Genomic DNA, 20,188 nt, shown 5'->3' with positions numbered 1-20,188 from the left:
CCATGAAAGTGAATAAACATTTGGAGCTCCTATTTATGAACTAGTATAAGTGAACAGTGTAAGGAACATGTTGATAGGAAGAGAAAGCAAAGGGAAAAAAAGGGAAGCTCATCAGTTTGTTGCTTTTCCTTTTACTCTATAGTCAAGGGGGGAGCGGGGAGAATACCTGTAAATGATAGCAGAGAAAAAAAATTACAAAAATATAAATACTCTGCCAGGGACAACAGCTCTTATATATGTATTGAAATGGAGTTCAGCTATAGACACCGTAACCAATAATAACAATGACTTTCTGAATGATTGCTACAGGATATTGCAAACTTTGAGTTCATAGTATAACTGAACTCTAAAACAAAAAAATGTATTCGTGCAAGAAATGCAGTGTCTTTGTCACTTTTTTTACTTTTCTTTTTAACCAGAAAGCATATGTGTTTTAACAGCATTCATTTTCAATGTATTAAGTTAATTAATTTTTTTATTTGCCAGGATTTGGTATGTCATTATGTCATTAGTGACTCTCAAATGCCCTTTTTATTTTATGAAGGCTTGTAATCTGGTATCCCTCTGTGAGCCAGACACAGGACCAAGTTCGATCAGTCACATTCATTACGCTAGTTTGCCAAAAGGCTTATCGGACATGTGCAAACAATTCAGTGGCAGTTATTGTAAGATTACTTGGATGATGGGAACACTACTGGTCATTTGAACTTGCTCTTATACTCCTCTGGTTTATGTCTGTTAACTTGCCATGCTTTATTTTCAGCTCGTGATTATGGCTGGCACTGTTCTGCTTGCTTACTACTTTGAGTGTACGGATACCTTTCAAGTACACATTCAAGGCTTCTTCTGCCAAGATGGAAATCTAATGAAACCATACCCAGGGACTGAGGATGAAAGTTTCATTTCCCCTCTGGTGCTGTACTGTGTGCTGGCTGCAACACCAACAGCTATTGTAAGTAGTTTATGCACAAAGAATTCTTAAATATTTATGTGGCACATTGAGCTCTAAACTATTTTTTTATTAAATATAGATAGATAGATAGATAGATAGATAGATAGATAGATAGAACATATAGATAGGCCCTGGATGAAAGCATCATTTTAAAGCAGAAAGTTACAATGGGTTCCTGTACTGTTTTTATCTGATAGGATGTATTGCTTTATGTGATATACAATTATTTAGGTTAAAAACTACGCAAAGAATTCACTGTATGTATCATGAGTACCATTATAAATGTTATATACAAAAGTTTGTATATGTGTGTGTTTGTGTGTTTAAGCATGCACAAATAGGAAAAATGTAAACCTAGTATATGAATGAGAAAAAAATCCAGGTAGATCTAAATAAAAGAAATTGTGAATTTAGTATGCAGTTTTATATGTATAAAAAATTAGAATAGTTAAAAAAAATGATGTTTTAAGTTGAAACTGTGGGATCATTCTTCAAACATGGATGGAAATGGGAATTTTTAAATAGTTAGAGAATTGGTGCATTTATTTGCATTTGTTTTCTCGAACTATGGGGTTTGATGAAAATAATATGGCAGAACTGGAATTGTAAAAGTTGGGTGGAAATTTGGATTTAAATTCAGTCAGAGAAATTATATTGATATCCCTTTAGAATTATATAGGTGCAAGTGTATCAGTGTGGGGTACGAGTTTTTCCTTGGGATAATGCAGTTGAATCAATGCTAGTGGTAGATTAAAGAGGTTAAACCAGGAATGGTTTAGGTGCCTTTTTGGTTTAGGTGCCATGATGAGTTTTAAAATTTGACCAGGGCCAGGCCAGTATCAGATGGATGGAGAGTGTATGAACTGACACAAATTAAGCTATTACCTAAAAGTAAAATAAAAATTACAATTCAATAATAGTGTTGGAACAGTGTTGGTAATTACCCTTTTTTGCAATGGGACAATTGTGTACCAATATTTGATGTACCGGATTTAAAAGCCCTATGGGCCATATACATGCCTGGGTGAAACTGTGGTGTTGGCTATGTATTGTGTACAGGCCATGCATTCAAGGTGCTAAACTTTTTAGGGGCCACCAAGAGGCATAGTCCCAGAGATATGGAATTCCAGAGATTAATGGCATAGGGGGGGGGGGGGAGTGGGTTGATAGGAGTTTATCTGTAACCACCAATGTAAAACCTATTTTTGTTTTCATGGAGCCAGAAACGTGCATGAAAAATTTAAATGAATTGAAGATTCAGTGAAATTATACACATGAGTGAATATTTTAAGTAAAAATGGGCCAACTACAAAGTGGTTAAATGGGTCCACACAGAATGGTTAAGATGACATGACATTCTTTTCATACTCGTATCAGTTTTGGAAGGATTCTATATGCCCTGGCTGATAAAAAGACATGGCTGCATTTAAAATACAAATTATAGGTTTGCTAGTACAGTGGATAAAAAGTGAAATACAGTAATAATTTATGTAACTGTTATATTAATAATATAATATCTGACAAGGTATACTCACTGAAAATATATTTATTTTGCAGGATATACTAGATTTAAGGAATACGTGCAGGTTTTATGTTTTGTTTGTATTCAGCTTTTTTTTCCTATTGACTGAAATGCAAAAATAACAAGATTTAGCTTAGAAGGACAGAAGCACATAGGAAGGAACAAAATAAATCTCAAACTGATCTCAAACACTAGCTAAATGCAGCTGAAAGAAAGCACACCACACTTGTCCATCTACACAAACCCTTAATGGTTCGTCTATCAACTTAAAAATAATATTAATATTAATAACAATAATGATAATATCATCATAATCATTAATTAGAGATACATTTAGCATATTTGTATTTCCCACATTTTCTCTAGGAATTTATTAGTAGTACAATCAATAAAATAATTGCCAAAAGCAACTGAGGTAGAGTGTCAGTATGTGGTCAGAACATTATTTATGAGTAACAGAAAATATCAATATTTCTTGGCAAATTATAGATTATAGCTGTAATTGCATCAAGATTTTTTGTGTAGATTCTGCTCTTTTTGAATTTTTTTGCTTCCTTTGGGTTATTTTTGACTTCCACATTGCAAGGATAAAATAAACCTCAAAGCTCTCAAAAATTAAAAAATATATATATATATATATTATTGTTATTAAATCAGTTAAGATAGTTAAGATCAGAGGATATATAGTATATAGTATATATAGGTAAGCATTATGACACTCTGAGATGCGTATTTTTTTTAAATAAGCCTAATTTTATGTTTTGTTTTTTTACTTTTCTAGATTTTTATTGGTGAGGTAGCTACTTATTTCATTAAGTCTACAAGAGAAAACCTGATCGTTCAAGAGAAAATGATTCTGACTGGGGAGTGTTGTTACTTGAACCCATTAATCAGAAGAATCATACGATTTATTGGTGAGTCCGTGTTTATTGCTTTTAATTAATTAATAATAAATTAAAAGAGATAATACCAATATTCTTATTTGCTAACTCTCCCCTCTGGGAAGGTTGGATTTGCATTCAGCTGACAATACCAAGGAGCTGAAGTCAGAGCCTTTGGTAAGTACAATGCTCTGCTCAGTCTATAGAAACACCAAGGAGGAATTCAACAACCACCAAATTTAAAAAGTTTTCAGCACCAGGAGAAAATCTTTAAAAAAGCCAAACAGAAAATAATCTGTTTCCAAGTAAATACCGATGGAGAACTACTAGAAGCTTGTACAGTACAGTGTAGCCTCTCCAGTCTAGCCATTGAGAAGTTGCCATCAGAATTGATTTTCTTTTGCCAAAGTCACATTCTAGCCCATAAAATATTTTAGCGGGACACATTTTTACTTTCTATTACGAATGTCTTACTTTTAAAATACTACTTGGGAGTTCAGGCCTAGGTATGGTGCAAAAATTTAATTTAGCTAATTAAGCAACCTACCTATAATTTGTAGCTTATATATTTATTTTGCAAATATTTCACCTGATCATTGTCACCAATGAAAAACCTTTTTTCCTATTAAAAAAAACTTTGAACTTTTACACAGTTTTTGACAGCTGTGTGGAGGTTGATAACATTATGGCTTGACAGGATAAAAGTCTTGCAATAAGTAATTCCTTTTAGTCATGGTAATATGGTTGTACGCCCACTCCAAATGACTATCTTGCTTTGATAGTGAGTGTGAACAGCTGTTCAATTTGCAATATCAGTGTTGTTATTTTTCTGCTTCAAGCAAAGACCACTTTATATTTTGTCAGTTTTAGAATATTAGCATATGTCATGAACTAAGCAAATCATTTATACAACAGCCCTCCTGCTATTCAGTTTTCATCTGATTGTAGTGTGAACACATAGTGAGCTGCCACTCTTAATAAACAGTACAAATATATAAATAACAATATAAAAAAAATATATATATATATATATATATATATATATATATATATATATATATATACAGGTAGTTTCCAGGTTAAAGACATCTGACATATGGAGGAGTCCTAGATACAAACAGGGCTTCCCTGCTCCCTCCTGTGCAGGGTGGAGGCTTGGAGGGAGGGGGTGGTTTGAATGACTTGCTGAAACTGAGCTCTTCTGCAAGCTCTTGTAACTCTTTAATGATCAAGACAAACTGTGCAGTTGTTTCTTTTTTGCATATCAAAGCACAGCTTGTTCCAGAAGTTAATGAAAGTCTAGGCTCCATAAAGCTTTGTTTGTGATTAAATCACAGTGAGGATTTTATACAGTATCTGACACCATGCTGCCTAATAATATGTTGAGACAAACATCTGTCCTAATTGCATTTATTAAAATAATGTACCTGTTCCGACTTACATACAAATTCAACTTAAGTCCCTATGTCGTATGTACCCCGGGCACTACCTGTGAATATATATATATATATATATATATATATATATATTATCACTGTATAACATTTCAATTTCACAAACAGCTTCGGGAATCAGGGAAACTTAACCAAAGAATCTGAATGCTTTTAAATTCTTAAGCTAATGCTATTTAGGAAATACTGTAAATGTTGTCTTGATTTACTGTAGGTAAAGCTGTATAAATTCTATTGCAGCAATATTTGGAAACTTTTTCAAGGCTTCTTGGTCAGAACTCAGCCTTTTATAACATGCAAATTTATTGTGACAGCTTTAAAAAAGTACAAAACTCATTGGAAATCATTAATAGCAGTACAATGCTTATTAAGCTATTTGTATCCTTCTCTGATTATCATATGTGCTTACTCTGTAGGAATACCCTGTTCCTAGCGTACTATCCCTTCTACATATTATTGGGTTAATTCAATAACTTTCACATATCCTTGAACTTGACTTGTCTGTGACTATATTGATGACTGGCACATTGCCACAGAGCTGAGTTTGTGAGATTCCCTATGGGCATCAGACTTGTACTTTATCAACAAACCCAGCTTAATGCAACCGACTAACCAAATATTTCTGCTACCAGCAATGTTGACTTTGGATATCAAATGAATGTTGTACACTGCAGTTTATTTATTGTTGGTATAATTTATGGTGGATTAAACTGTTAATATTTTGTTTGACTATATTTTGTTGCAGTAGGCTACAAAACATGATACCCATGACATAAAAGTTTTTTTGGAAACCTTGTATATTGTAACTGAGCTGATTTTATGTTACTCTGTGAATGTCATCTATATCCTATTTGGTGATATAATATAGACAGAAAGCTAGCTGAGCATAAAGTATTTATTATCCACAAAGTTAACAAATAGAATGTGGTATTGTCATATGGGCTTATTTTTATTTTTTTATCATCAGATCATTAAAAGATGTCTGCTTGGTCACCTTGGGTTATAAAGTACATGTCTATAGTAGTTTCCAACTTAAAAAGTGCTAGGTCCACATTTGTATCCACAAGTTAAGAGCAAGGCAGAATTTAATACAACCATTTTTAATTTAATTTAGTCAATGACCATATGCATTATAATAAAACCAGTAAAAGATATTCCTATAGCAGGGATAACCCTCCGCCATAGAGTTCCATCCTCATGGACATCTCACACTATTTTACTGTCATTGCTTTGAGCTTACCATCAATTACCAGAAACTTTTGTGGGCTTTCACTTAGAACAAATGCAGCAATAATACCTCCCGTCATCTTTCTTGGTGTCAATTGCATCATAATTAACCCTCAGCATTGCTGTCAATGGCAGCAATAAAATTGCTCAGCATTGCTTTCAATGGCAGCAATAATAAATCTCACCTTCCATGGTGCATGTTAATAATACTCTTTAAAACAAAAAAAAACTAAAATATTTCTCTAAAAGGTAGCAGCTGAAATACCAATAACAATTTTGCCCTATGCTAAAAAAGCTAAATTAAACAGTCTTCTACACATTCCTTTTTTATTGTAAAGCTACAGCTATGGCATTAGGCAATCTAGTCATTTTCAGGCAATGCTTTAATAGTTAAGGAAGGTTATTCATGTTAAAAAAAAAAATGCTAAAAAAAGATTGTTCCCTAAAACTACAAAATTATTGTCAACGTGATCTTCTGCTGCATGGTTGGTAAAAATTAAAAAATAAATACTTTTCCATTTCATTACAAACTACTATAAAACAACATGATGAAATATCATATAAATAATCAACATATTTTGGTTTCAGGTTTGTTAGAAACATTTGCAATGCTATCTTACTAATATTGTCTAATTGTTCTGTTTTCCCAACATTTCAGGAGTTTTTGCGTTTGGCTTATTTGCAACGGACATTTTTGTAAACGCTGGTCAAGTAGTAACAGGCAACCTAACTCCATATTTCTTGACTGTGTGTAAACCGAACTATACTGGAATAGACTGTGTTGCTCACCATCAGTTTATGAGCAATGGGAACATCTGTACTGGTGACCCAGAACTGATAGAGACGGCCAGGAGGTCATTTCCTTCGAAACATGCTGCTTTAAGTATCTACTCTGCGCTTTATACAACAGTAAGTTAAAAGGTTTTTTAAAGGCACTTTCCTTTTAAACATAAAAATGCAGTATTAAAAAAAACTAAACAAGAAAGTAAATAAGCATAAATAATCGACCCATGATGATGTTATTTCACAGTAATACAAGATTTGCAACCGTAAGTCTAGTTTACCACTTTGACTCTTCAATTAAGTGCAAAATCACACTTTATTCTTAACAGACTTCTCCACTGGGCTACCTCTGACACCTTTTCTCTGCTAGAATTTACTGTACTTGTCCCATTGTCACTGCATTTTCCTAATGGCAGCCAATGCATGTATCCATATATATTTTGATGCTTCCAATGAATAAGCACACTTCAGAGCCTCCACATTCTAAACAATTACAAGAAAATATACTGCTCATCAATCCCTGCTGAAAATTCTTTGATGTAGAAATGTTGCACAGAAGAGTTCAGAGGCTGTGGACTGAAAGCCCTGCTCAATCTGCCTTCAAGGGAGGATGAAAATATTATTCTAATTATAATTAACAGTGGTAAATATTAAGGACAGTGGTAATACTTAAGGATTGTCAAAACACTAATTAGTAATTTTACATACCTGCTCATGCTTGTAAATTGCTGCTTCATCAGTAAGATCTATTTGATTGTTCTATGGACAAGTTGGTAAATCAGTTTTGTAATTAGCCAAAGTAGATATGTAAGCTGTGTCTATAGAATGTTCCATGTATTTATACTGATAGCTATTGTGAATGCTATATGTGTTATGTGTATATAGTTCTCCCAAAGTAGAAAAAGTTAGATGAACACAATTCTTTACAGAGTTCAAGTAGGCAGAATATTATGAAGTGGCACCTTTGATGATGTGTGATTGACTCCAAACATAACCAAGCTCTGGTTTTTGGGTTTAGTGAAGAACAATTTATTATTGATATCAGTGCAAACTTACAATACAGTAGGTGGACTACTATTGCTGTCATTCCTTGTGAAAATTCTGGTTGGCTGGCATACCTATCTAGTTGTGAGTTGTTTCGTCACTCAACTGGCATCGTCCATGTTTTAATTTAGTGACTTAGATCATTGATACCCAACCACTGTGCCGCGGCACATTAGTGTGCCGTGAGAGATCATCAGGTGTTCCATGGGAATTTATCCAACTATTCCACTAGATGACAGCAGAAAACTAATTAATTTGCATGTAATATTTTTGTTTGGTGGTATGCTGTGGAATTGTTCTAATGTAAAATATGTGCTGTGAAAACACTGACTTAGGTAATACTAAAAAAGGATCAGCACAACTGCTAGGAAACATGTCCAAAATAGGTAGAAAATGAACTTTCTCCAACCCTGGAATTACTTTAAAAACTTTATGGACAGGAATTAGATACCATGTAACCAGAATTTCTATATTTCAAGACTGAGACCTAAAGTGGCTATAAATACAACAAACATAATTGTACCATTTTAAGTGCTCTCGACAATACCTTCCATCATAACTGCTAGATACCAAACACTGCCAAAACCTAAAAATCAGGGGTGACACTATCTTTATGAGGGTTGCCACATTAGAGCTCCTTGTCCCCTTTGTATGCAGGATGTAGACACCCATTTACCCTGATGTAATGTAAGTAGGCATTGCACTCCTAACCAATTGATCTACATAACATAAATTATTAGAAAATATTTGCATTCTAAACAATAACTTTTTTCTATAGTTTCTGAGCTCAATTATTGTGTTTCAGTTGATAAAGCTGCTTGCTAAGCTGACAAGTTTATTATGGAGGGTACGGGGGGGGTGTTGGGGTGATGGAGCGAGCAGTGCAGGCTGAGGATGCCAGTGCTGCCTACTTTGGATGAGAACAGTGGCAATTGGGAAATGTTTTCTGGCAGGGACACCTCTCCAATGGAGCTGTTTTTTTTTCTGATAAAGATTTTGTATTTTTATCTATGCTGTTCTAAGATGTACACACTGCTGCCACACTCACATTGTTTAGTAACACTTTTCTGTGTTTTCTGATCTACACTATCTCATTGGAGAGTGAAAGGAGAAGCAGCAAACTGGTAAACTGACACTTCTCTCTATCTACTGTGAATTGAGACCCCCTTATTTTGATTTCTATACCCATACCCTCAGCCTGAAATTTGCTGTATGGTGAGTGCAGTAAGTCAAATGAAGGTACTTGCATACATTTAGGTATATATAATAATTACAACTAATATCTGCCTGGAGACCATATTCCTGCTAAGACTGGTCCTCCTAAAAGATATTGGACCTATACCTAACAGCACACAAACATTTCAACCTATAGATGCAATATAGACCAGACCTAAAGCAGCTCAAACTAAATAGACAGATCAATGTATTTTATGTGGGTACACTTTGAAAACAAATAAAAGGTATGAATTTCAAAGGGTGTTCCTCTTCTTCTTCTTCTTATTATTAATATTTCTAAATAAATCAGAAAATGTAATATTCAAAAATGTGTATTGCTGTTTAGTGAACAATGCTACCCTCTAGTGTTTATTTAGAAGATTGACACAATGTCAGATTATTACATTCCAGAAAGAGATCAGCAATGGCAGCTTTCACCTCCACTCAGAATACATTTACTATAAAAGCTTTAATATATAATTGAAGTGACGCATAATTTGTTTTTGTATTTCAGATGTATATCACAAGCACAATTAAGACAAAAAGCAGCAGACTTGCAAAACCTGTTCTTTGCCTGGGAACTTTGTGTTCTGCCTTCCTTACCGGACTGAACCGTGTATCAGAATACAGAAACCACTGCGTTGATGTTATTGGTGGCTTCATTTTGGGGACAGCTGTGGCTATATTTTTGGTAAATGCAATTAAAGTAAATATCGTAGGAATTTTGCTGAAATTACCACAGTAGTAGATATTAGTGGATAGTAGAGTAGATCATTCTTTTGGTTGCTTCTCTGGAGTCATGCCATCATTTCTCAGCTGAAACACTACATGCAAGGCTTATGTTGGTTTTCTTTCCCAAAAACTAGAAAGTTCATGTATAATAATTAAATGTGTACACCATAGGAAGACTAATCTCCATTAGCACAATATGTGTACAATATGTACAATATGAAGTACTGCTGAATATGTTAACTATCTTTAAAACACAATATATATATATATATATATATATATATATATTTATATATATACCCCTGTATGTACACCCCCAAAGGAAGAATGTACACTATAATCCAATCACCTTGGACAAAGCAGACATTGATTGTTCACGTCTTGTTATAGTCAGTTGTGATTGTATGAAAGTGTCTGTCCATCCTATGTGGATATAAATACTGGGGATATTGCTAGATATAAAGAAGTGTCTTAGGCAAGATACAAAACATTTTCAATATTACAAAAAAAAGTTCAGTAAAGTGTGACAAGCTACTACTGAAAATTACTTTTGATGGTATTTGCATACTGTTACTATCATGTAATACATTGTTTTTACTATCCTAAAAGCCATTCATTGCTCATTTTCATAATGTACATTGGAGAATTATTAAACATAAAGCACAAAAGGAAATGTTTTTATACTCTACTGGGAGAGTAATGACATTGGTAATTGCATAAAATTGCATCATGTAACATTCTGTAAAAACACAAGAGTAATCTCAAGAGATTTAAATGCAGTTTACAATTTACAGGCTGGTGTGTAAGGTAACCAAACACACAGGGGTTTGAGTCTTTTCATGGCACTGCTGCACAGGGTGTGTTAAAAAAAAATGTTTGGTAATTGTGATTTTGGAAACAAGCAGCTAACATAAACACTGCATTGATTATTGGCAGGAATCATAAAATGCCCTGTGTTGCAACACCCTATTTTACCTGCTGTTGGCGCTGTGTTTTTGGACTGCTGTACATTTTTACTGGGAACCAGCAGGTGTCTCTCAGTGCAGAACTGGTTCTAAAAAATCCAGAGTACCATACCTTATTGCTCACAGCCGCCCCCATTTTTTCTCAATGGGTCTACCTTAGATAGAAGCTATTTGTAGCATTTTCCCACAGTGGTTCACTGGCATGAAGAAGCGCTGACCGCACCACATTGCATTCTCATTGCCAGTTTAAACTTAGCCGTTAGGACAATCCTACCCTTCGGTCCTGACCTGTTTAGCTTGTGCCATATGTGCTCACTGTGCTCTAGAGCAGTGGTCGCCAAGCTTTTTCGGACCAGTGGACCACTAAATTTACCATCTCCGGACCGCACATGCACAGGGAGCCGGGTGTCACTCAAAGAGGAAGAAACTTCCCCTTTAGTGATGTCATGATCCCAGACCCCCCCACTCCCCTATCGCACAACTAAGCCACCACTTCCCTGAGCCTGTCGTCCGTATGAGGACGTGATCCGTGGCTCTGACTGGTGCACCCCCCCCCCCACTCCTGACCCCGCTCCCCGCGTCCTACTCCTGACCCCGCTCGGGGATGCACCAGCCAGAGTCGCGGACCACTAAAATTTTTTAGTGAGTTGGTGACCGCTGCTATAGAGCCATAATTACTGAATATCTGGCTTTTGACCAAGCTTCTCCACTTTGATCAAGTTCTTTTGTTTTTTACAGGCGTGACATTAATTGAATAATCTGTTACTATGTAATATATATTTATATCAATGTATATATATTTAATGAAAGCAATAATGATACTAATAACAGTTACTGCATTTTACCATGCCAAACTTTAAATTTTTGGTGCATTTTTTTTAAACGCTTTTTTTCCCCTCATCTTCCAGGGTTTGTGTGTTGTCCACAACTTTAAAGGAACACATGGAACTCCCTCTAAATCGAAGTCTGAGGACACAAGGGGAATGCCTCTGATGGCTTTTCCGAGAGTTGAAAGTCCCCTGGAGACTTTGAGTGCTCAGGTATTGTTCCATGTTATTATGAATTAAATTTGATATACATACAGTCTACATTTCTAGTTTTGTGAACAACATAGAAAATCCAAAAGTTTTAACCTCTTAAGGTCCAACACTACATCAGTATACTAGGTTATAAAGAGAACATGTCTCTCTCTTGCTTCCCACTGATGCTAGCCTAACCAGTATTTTTTGGCCACTAGACTACATCAACAAATTAGTCTGAATACTGTTATGTGGAGGAGAAGAGAAATCATTAAAACATATCTAAACATAACCAAAACATTTTATACATTATAGCTTACATATCCTTAAATCTAGAGGCTGTATCCATTCCTTTTTTCTTTTCTCTTTATTTTTTGGTAATCCTGTCATGATCACACTGCTATAGGGGTGCAGCATTGTCACTCTTATCCTCGTTACATAGGAAGGTGGGGGTTGTTTTGAAGTTCACAAAAGGTAGCTGGAAAAAAAGCTGATATCATTTGAAATAGCAGTTTAGTGCACAGGTAAATACAAATACAATGGAATTTTACCACCCTCTACTGCTATCATGCACAAAATAAATTTATGTTGTAAAAGCTTTAAACATTTTGCAGATCATATGCAATATACCAAACTGTGTCAAAGTGGATGGTAAAGAATTGTTATACAAAATGCATTGTCAAGAATTATATTGCTTACATACATAAAGAAGAACAAGTGTTCCCTCTAGTGGTACAGAAGAATTATTACAAGGTTATCAAAATACATTTATATTCCTAATAGAGTACTTAGGGTTTTGCAGAATAATGTTTTGGGAGTTTTTTTGTTTTGTTTTGCTATCTGCTTGTTTTTTATGTTTGTTTTGTTTTTTTTTGTTTTGTTTTTTTTTTTACCTTTTTCAAAATTTAACCTTTTATAAACACCCAGAAGTTACCACTGGCCCCTAATTTTTGTCACATTCTGCCATGTGCCCCATTTATTGCATTTCTTCTGCCTTTTTCTTTTCTTTTTTTACCTTTTTAAAATGTAACCTTTCATAAACACCCAAAATTTATTAACGGTCCCCTAGTGTATGTCACATTATTCCATATGCCCCTTTTGTTGTATACATTTATTTCTAGTACCCCTTAATATGTAGAAAATGCTTGCTTACAGCAAAGATGGATGCAAACACAGGGCCAGGCCATGCTGCTGGAAACAGGATTTATCTCAGTAAAGGTAACCCATCATATTGGCATTATACTGGCTTCAAGAACATGCACATATGCATAATTAACCAGTTGCTAAATTTGGCTTACCGCATATGCTCCAAAAGAACTTTATTGAAGTACCTAGGGTGTTGTACCCCATTTTCCCTGCTTCTTTACCTTGCTGTCCCTCCCTGGCTGCTATCATTGGCAAATCTACCATGGCCGAAGACACCGCTGTGTAACATTATGTTCTGAAGCTTCATCTAGTAACACTATTATTGGTATCACATTATCATATTTACTGTTTTATTTGTGTGCAGATCAAAAAGGGTGACCTTTGATCTCCGTGTGATGTTTGGTAAAAATACCTATTTACCCTCTTATTAACCTTAAGCTAACCCTTATCAGACCCAATTAGCACATTCCTCCCCTTATCCTTTTGTTTTTTTGTGCTTCTTTTAAATTATTATACATTTCTCATTCATTTTGTTTCATTTGTATCTCAAGTGTGCAAAATAAAAAAAAAGCCTTTATTATATTTGTAAATAATTTTAGCTTCTAGAAGCTTGATTTTAGTGTTCTATTTGTAAATCAGGATATCAGACGTTCCCTCAAACATTACCTGGTGGGAATCTTCCAGGACGATGTGTTTCAATGACAGTGATTGATTCCCTCCAGGGAATGTTTGAGGGAATGTCAGATTCCCTGTTGTATAACTAGAGACCACTGTAAAGCACTGAGCAAGACTTTCACCAAACATTTTCCTGTAGTTAATCAAATACTGCCATTGAAATGTATGGTCCTGGAAGACTTTCTACAAATTACAATGTATCTACAAATTACATACTGTCCCGATTCAAGGGGTTCAGAATGTCTTTAAAAAGTCTGTTTTATTATTATACAACTAGTCAACCTACACTTCACAATATATATATATATATATATATATTTTTTTTTTGTTTGTTTTTTTCCTGTGAATACATATAGGAAGAGGGTTTCCAATGCTTATACCACTGTAAAGCAGTTAAAGAAAACCAACTTTTATTGAAATAAAAGGCAAAGGCAGTATTCATCATCAATAATATTATTATTATTAATATTGTTATTAATAATAAACTATAAACATATAAAAAACAGATATAAACATATTACCCAGCACTGTACATTAAATGGGGGTTGCAAATGACATACAGATACAGACAGTAATGCAGGAGAAGATAAGGACCCTGCCCAAAATAGCTCACAGTCTAAGAGGTGGGGGAGGGCTGCACAAAATAGGAGGGGGGATGGAACGGTGACTAATTAGTGATGGGTTAGGAAACAGATGAAGACAGGTAGGTAAGTTTGAAAAAATAGGTTTTAAGAACTATTTTAAAAGTGTGGAAAGTAGGAGCAAGCTGAATAGGACAAGGAAGAATTCCTGATGGAAGGCCGATCCAGAAAAGTCTTGAAGCCATGCATGAAAAGAGGTTATAAGTGAGAAAATCATTAGTAGGCAATTAGAAGAGTGAATACAGCAGCCAAAGAGCAGTTGAAGGATTTAAAGACAAAGCACAGGAGCTTGAATTTGTGTAGACTGTAGAGATTTTCAAAAATAGGCAGCATATGAGGAGTTATGGTAATCGTGGAAAACTAAGTTGCAGCATTTATTATAGATTATAGAAGTAGACATTACAACCTACTGTTCACTAACCAGATTTCAATAAACTAAATTCTTCTTTGAACCTGTAATCCTGTGTAATCTGTTTTTTGGCACATTGTGATTGCTCAGGTATTCTAAAATTAGAATTATTGTGTAAGTATTGCCTAAATAATCTAATTATTAATTTCAATCATTGTCTCCTAGTCCTGTGTGCCTTGTTTTTGTACACTGATTTTGTTATATGTCTTCTTTTACAGAATCACTCCTCATCAATGACTGAAGTCACCTGAAATCCTTAATGGAAATATAAAGAACTGTTTTTTTACTACATTAGCGCAAGAACAACAACAACCACAGTTGCTCAATGTTAAACTGTGATTATCAGTATTATGTTCTATCTAGTTAGCTAGATGTTTTGTACAATTTTGTTCAAGGACGTGATGTAGCTTGCCCTGATATTTCTTTTATTCTATTGTAGTGTCAACTTCAACATCCCATGTTTATGCCATAATGCAATTTTCTCCTGTTATGGTATATGGTGCACTAAAAAAACAACCATCTTTTTGAATCGTCAATGTTATGTGATCATGTTTGTATACAATTTTTGTATTATTTTATATGCATTAAACTGCTGTGTAAATCAAAATGCTATCAAACATTTTAATTTTATTTCTTTACAGAACAGGAGATTTTTCTACTTGAAATGTGTATAGGGATGAGCATAACATTTTTCTAGTGTAATTTGCAATTTTCTACAAAGTTGCGAACTTTAATTCAAACACCTCTAGCGATCTTTATTATTAGGTGACAGATTACACTTATATGGGCATATTTTTTCTATGTTGTTTCAGCTTGGTGATACATTGAAATGTTGATTTGATTGAGAAGGTACAGTTACATTTATAATTCGACAATTGGTAAAAAAATAAATATTTTTCCAAAATGTTGCTTTGGACAGGGCCTGACCTACTGATTATTGATTATTGAGATGGAACAACAACTGGGATGGGGTGCCCCAAAATCTATATTCATGATGTATCAGATATGGTCTTCTTTTTAGTTGGTTTCATTGAGAAAGCAATACCTGCCAAAGTGATGGGATGCTTCTCATGCCGATCTCATATTGACACTTGAAAGGATCTACTTCTTCATGAATTCTTGAGTCGCAGATTGGCATCAGACAGCACTCATTAATGCTCCTAAAAGTCTATGTATCACTTTGTAGGGGACTGTGGGTCCCTTTTACTTTAAATCTCATAACAGCTAAGTGTTAATTAATTATATCCATGCAATGCATTTGCTAATTCATACAAGCATTTACTAGTTAAAAAATAGGAAATATTTGTGTAGTAATTAAAAATTAAATGATACTGGTGATGTCTAGGAAAATGGCATGAAGACAAAGGCTGTCATTGGGTATATATACAACTTTCCAGAGGCCATTAAACTGATCAAATTCTAACTAAAACATTTATAAATAGTATCAGCATGCTACAAGCCTAAAACAAAAAAATTAGTTTGCTTATTGTTAAATGACCTGTTTTTAGATCTCCACATAGAAGAAATATGCCCTTATGAACTTATTGTTGTCATATAGGTCAGCTGCTGTATGGCATTTTATTTCACTGCTGCTATGGTGCCTACATGTGGGCCCCAAGCTGAGCCTCTATAGATGCTGGTAATGACCCTTGTTTTAAGGTTATAGTACTAATGTGTCCTAAAACATACATAACAGGCCACAATTCTCTTGGGAAAATGCATACTATGAATGGAATAAATTTAGGGCCCGTATCTATGGGTTGTGGGCTTGCCTTGATAGGAAAGTGCAGCTTGTCTTTATGTGCATTTGACAACATTTTAAGGTTATTCACAGTTTATACTGTGTGCATGTGACCTGCACTTTATCTCTTTCTAAACAGCATTTAATCTCTTTCTAAAGAGCATCAACCTGCTTCTAGCTGATTTTGCATTCCTATTGACTTGCTACAAAAACCCATTGACACAGGTCCATACTACACAGGTCAGCTGAATCAGAAAACTGCTTTGTGATATTATAATCACTGACGTGTACAGTGGTTCTGCTCAGAGGATAAAAGCTTGTGTACTTCATAAAGTTAAATCAAGGCTTTAATGTAAAGTTTAATTCACATCAGTGTTAGTAGCTTCAAACAGGGTTCAACTACATCTCATAAAAATCACCCATATGTATGGCTTTTGATTACTATTTCTTTTAGAACTATAATGACTGTGAAAAAGTTGTTTGTGCTTCTAAGCAAAGCATTGACATAAAACATTTAAAACAAAAAAAGGCTAAGTTCAGTTAGACGTTTGTGGTTGGCCATTGGCAACCAGTCTCCAACCACCCCTAAGCCCTGGTTATCACTAAAATGAAAAATGAATTGAGCAGTTAAAATCACTTTTTGTACTGTTTGCCTGTGACCTGGTTGCAGTGCATATTTTCAGAAGCTTCTTGCAGTGTCTTAAAATCACCCACTTCTATAGACAAGAATAGAACTGCTTTAAAGGTAAGCAATTCTAAAGGCATTTCCCAGTTTTTTTTGGGTACAAACGCAGATATCCCCTGGAGCATTGCAACCAGTTCAAACCAATTGCAAAAAAAAAAGGTAACCAACTGCAAAAGCCATGTCTCCAAGTCACTACTAAATGCTCCCGGAAGCCTACAGGTTGGAAGTGACCTGGAGCAGTTAACAGCAAGGGTTTCAAATGCCCATCTAAACTTAGCCTTTCTTTTCTCTAAATAATGTTCTTTGTACAGTTCTTGAATTTTACATTGTAAATTATAACACTGACAACTTTACCATATTTAAACTTTTGCCATTTTTAATTTAATGGAAAACCCCTTGTATTAATCCTGTCTACAGTTTATTCTCAAGCATGACTCAAATATACTGGATTGTGTAAAGAAAACTTGTAATGGCTGGTGCAAGACTTGCATAAAATGGCATATACATTTTTTTGGTAATGTAATTGTCTATTCATTTGTTTTTTCTAAAAAAAATACAAAATATTAAAAAAAAATACATTTGAATTCAACATTAAAACCAACATTATTTTCTCCAGTAGTATACAACATTTATTTTCTTGGTAATATACAGTTTTGATTTTTTACCAAGATATTACACTTTCATGTTTCAGATGTCTGTATTTTATGCTGGTTTTAACCAGTAAGTACTTGGTGATGTTTCAATTTTAAACGTTTTTGAGCAATAAACTGTTCAATTTTAACTAGTGTGGTTGAGTGGATTTATTTCCACACAGATCTTGTGTAGTCTTGCACAGCATTGTGTGGATTTAATTTACGCTTGCTGTGATCATCAAACGGCATCTATGGTCATGGCTACACGGTCATCTTATTGTGACCTTCTATAGCACTGACAACCTTGGCATTACCAAAGAAGATGCGCGCATTAATAAAATCATTTGAAGTGTTTGGACTCTATTTATTAAGCAAAACATTACCTGGCAGAGAATATTTCAGGTTCATGTGTTTCAATGGTAGAAATGTATTCTCCACTCGGGAATGTTGGTTGAGCTTTTTTGTTCTTTTTTAAGCAGACCTTCTGTAGAATATTTATGTCTGCTGCTTAGCCAGCTCCCCACCATCTTAATGATAGTTTTTCATATTTGTTTAATAGATGAGCTGCAGCAAGTTGTTATGTGTTTTAGAAAGTATTTCACAAAAATGCAGCATGTCCTCTGGGCTATATATACATGTAATATTACTTTTATTGTAACATGATCATTTCATGTTACAGAGGGAGTAAGGCTATGTTCAGACTTGTGCTTAGGTTGCACTAAAGCACGTGCTAGGTGCTTGAAGGACCTATAACAAAGTCTTAGACCTGTAACATGCGGGTAGCCCATCCATTCATAAATGCTGGCATCTGAAAGCCTATATATGAGTAACAACACTCAAAGCTTTAGCACAACCTAAGGTATGGGTATGTGACAGTGGAGCAGTGGTATGTTTACTAAGGAAAACCACATAACAGGTCAATTGGTATGTAGCTGGTGTAACTTAAAAAAGTATATAGTGTGCTTGATTAACTATCAAGTTAATCTTTTGTTGATCGGAGGTAATGATGCCTAGATTTCCAGGCCAAATTTAGCAGTAATACTATGCATTCATTAACTTGGTCAACAACTGTAGAACTATTTTGCATGGCTAAAATGTTTTATATTTTTCATGAACATAAACGTTTTAAGTCACATATAAAAAAACTGATGTTTTAAAAGGCTAAAAATAGCAAAAATGTAAGAAAAAAATGTATTTGCAGTTTTGAATTTTTTCAATTGCAATTTATTCTGACAAATACACTATTCATATAAAAGCTGGGAATGAACACTGTCAATAAATTTTCTAGTCTTTATGTGATCACAAAAACACTTTGATCATGTGACCAATCTGCAGTGGGAACTCTAGATGTCATTCAAAGGCAGGATCAAGTGTGAACATCTACAGGAAGTGTGGGCTCCTTGCTTCAAAATGTCATGGTCTTTATTCATGCCACCTGCCATCCTGCTTTGTAAGGGGTTAAGGAAGTTAGGAATATTATAGTCAATTGCTTGTCTTGTTTAATAGTCATCAGTACCTTTTTTTATCTAATAATATATTTAAAAAAAGTATGTGACATGTATTTCATTTTAAATAATTATATACAATGACCTAATGTGAAATTGATCACAGATTTTAATAAGATATTGATTGAAAATGAACTAAACCTTCTGTGTACGCTACATCAGTTTCCAATTTTTCAATTACATCTTTATGTTTATAAAGACAAATGTTTAAAAATTGGCTGCACACAGGTATACACATATATCTATCTATCTATATACCGTATTTTCCGATGTATAAGGCGACTGGGCGTATAAGACGACCCCCCACTCTAACCAATCATTTGGGGGTCGTGTTATATGCCCAGTATTGTACTGTTCCTTCTGCCTGTCAGATCTCACTATTGTGAGAGAACTGAGAGGCAGAAAGAACTGTACACTACTAGTTCTAAGTAATGAATGGGCGTGTTCCAGTGAAGAGCCAATCCAGGCTCACGTCCTGCTTTTCAGCTTACACGAGTCCTGCTGTGAAGCAACGTGAGCCTGCCCAGGAGGACTCGTGTAAGCTGAAAAGCAGGAAGACAGAAGGAGGCACAGGAGGACTCACAGGGACGCCAGACCAGAGAGGGGACTCGCGGGGACACCGGACACTGCAGGTAAGTACTGGTACCCGGCGTACAAGATGACCCCTGACTTTGTCATAGATTTTTCGGGGTTAAAAAGTCGTCTTGTACGCCGGAAAATACGGTATATAAATATAATATATATATTTTGAGATCACCCGTAGCAACAGGCGGTGTTTCAAGAAGGACACAGGGCCAGCAGGTTAAAAGTGCATCAATGGTTTATTTCACTTAACACTATTTCCACACAATAACAGGAAAAATAAAACAAACAGCAAAATTAAAGCCTGGCCACTTAACCACTAACTCATTATTAGTTCTCCTAACTAGCAATCCAGCCCAGCCTAGTGCTGTGCAGGACTCT

General features: G+C 34.9%; 1 protein-coding gene across 3 annotated transcripts in view; it reads left to right on the top strand.

The window, feature by feature from the left end:
• PLPPR1 (phospholipid phosphatase related 1) overlaps positions 1 to 17,869 on the top strand; it is a 71,981-nt gene extending 54,112 nt beyond the window's left edge. The window contains exons 3-9 of one of the 3 annotated variants that reach the window (XM_072404442.1): positions 764 to 952; positions 3,256 to 3,388; positions 6,692 to 6,942; positions 9,590 to 9,766; positions 11,681 to 11,812; positions 12,947 to 13,009; positions 14,881 to 17,869. In XM_072404442.1, the coding sequence (XP_072260543.1) occupies positions 764 to 952; positions 3,256 to 3,388; positions 6,692 to 6,942; positions 9,590 to 9,766; positions 11,681 to 11,812; positions 12,947 to 13,009; positions 14,881 to 14,913 (978 nt within the window). In that variant the 3' untranslated portion in view covers positions 14,914 to 17,869. Of the gene's footprint in view, positions 1 to 748; positions 953 to 3,255; positions 3,389 to 6,691; positions 6,943 to 9,589; positions 9,767 to 11,680; positions 11,813 to 12,946; positions 13,010 to 14,880 lie in introns of those variants that run through there. The other 2 variants (XM_072404443.1, XM_072404444.1) reach the window with 2 other exon arrangements.
• Positions 17,870 to 20,188: the final 2,319 nt, after the last annotated feature.

This window comes from Pyxicephalus adspersus, chromosome 3, assembly GCF_032062135.1.
Source record: "Pyxicephalus adspersus chromosome 3, UCB_Pads_2.0, whole genome shotgun sequence".
In the NCBI taxonomy this organism is placed as follows: Eukaryota; Metazoa; Chordata; class Amphibia; order Anura; family Pyxicephalidae; genus Pyxicephalus; species Pyxicephalus adspersus.
Note: the sequence above shows the minus strand (reverse complement) of the source record. Positions and strands in the feature narration are given on the sequence as shown.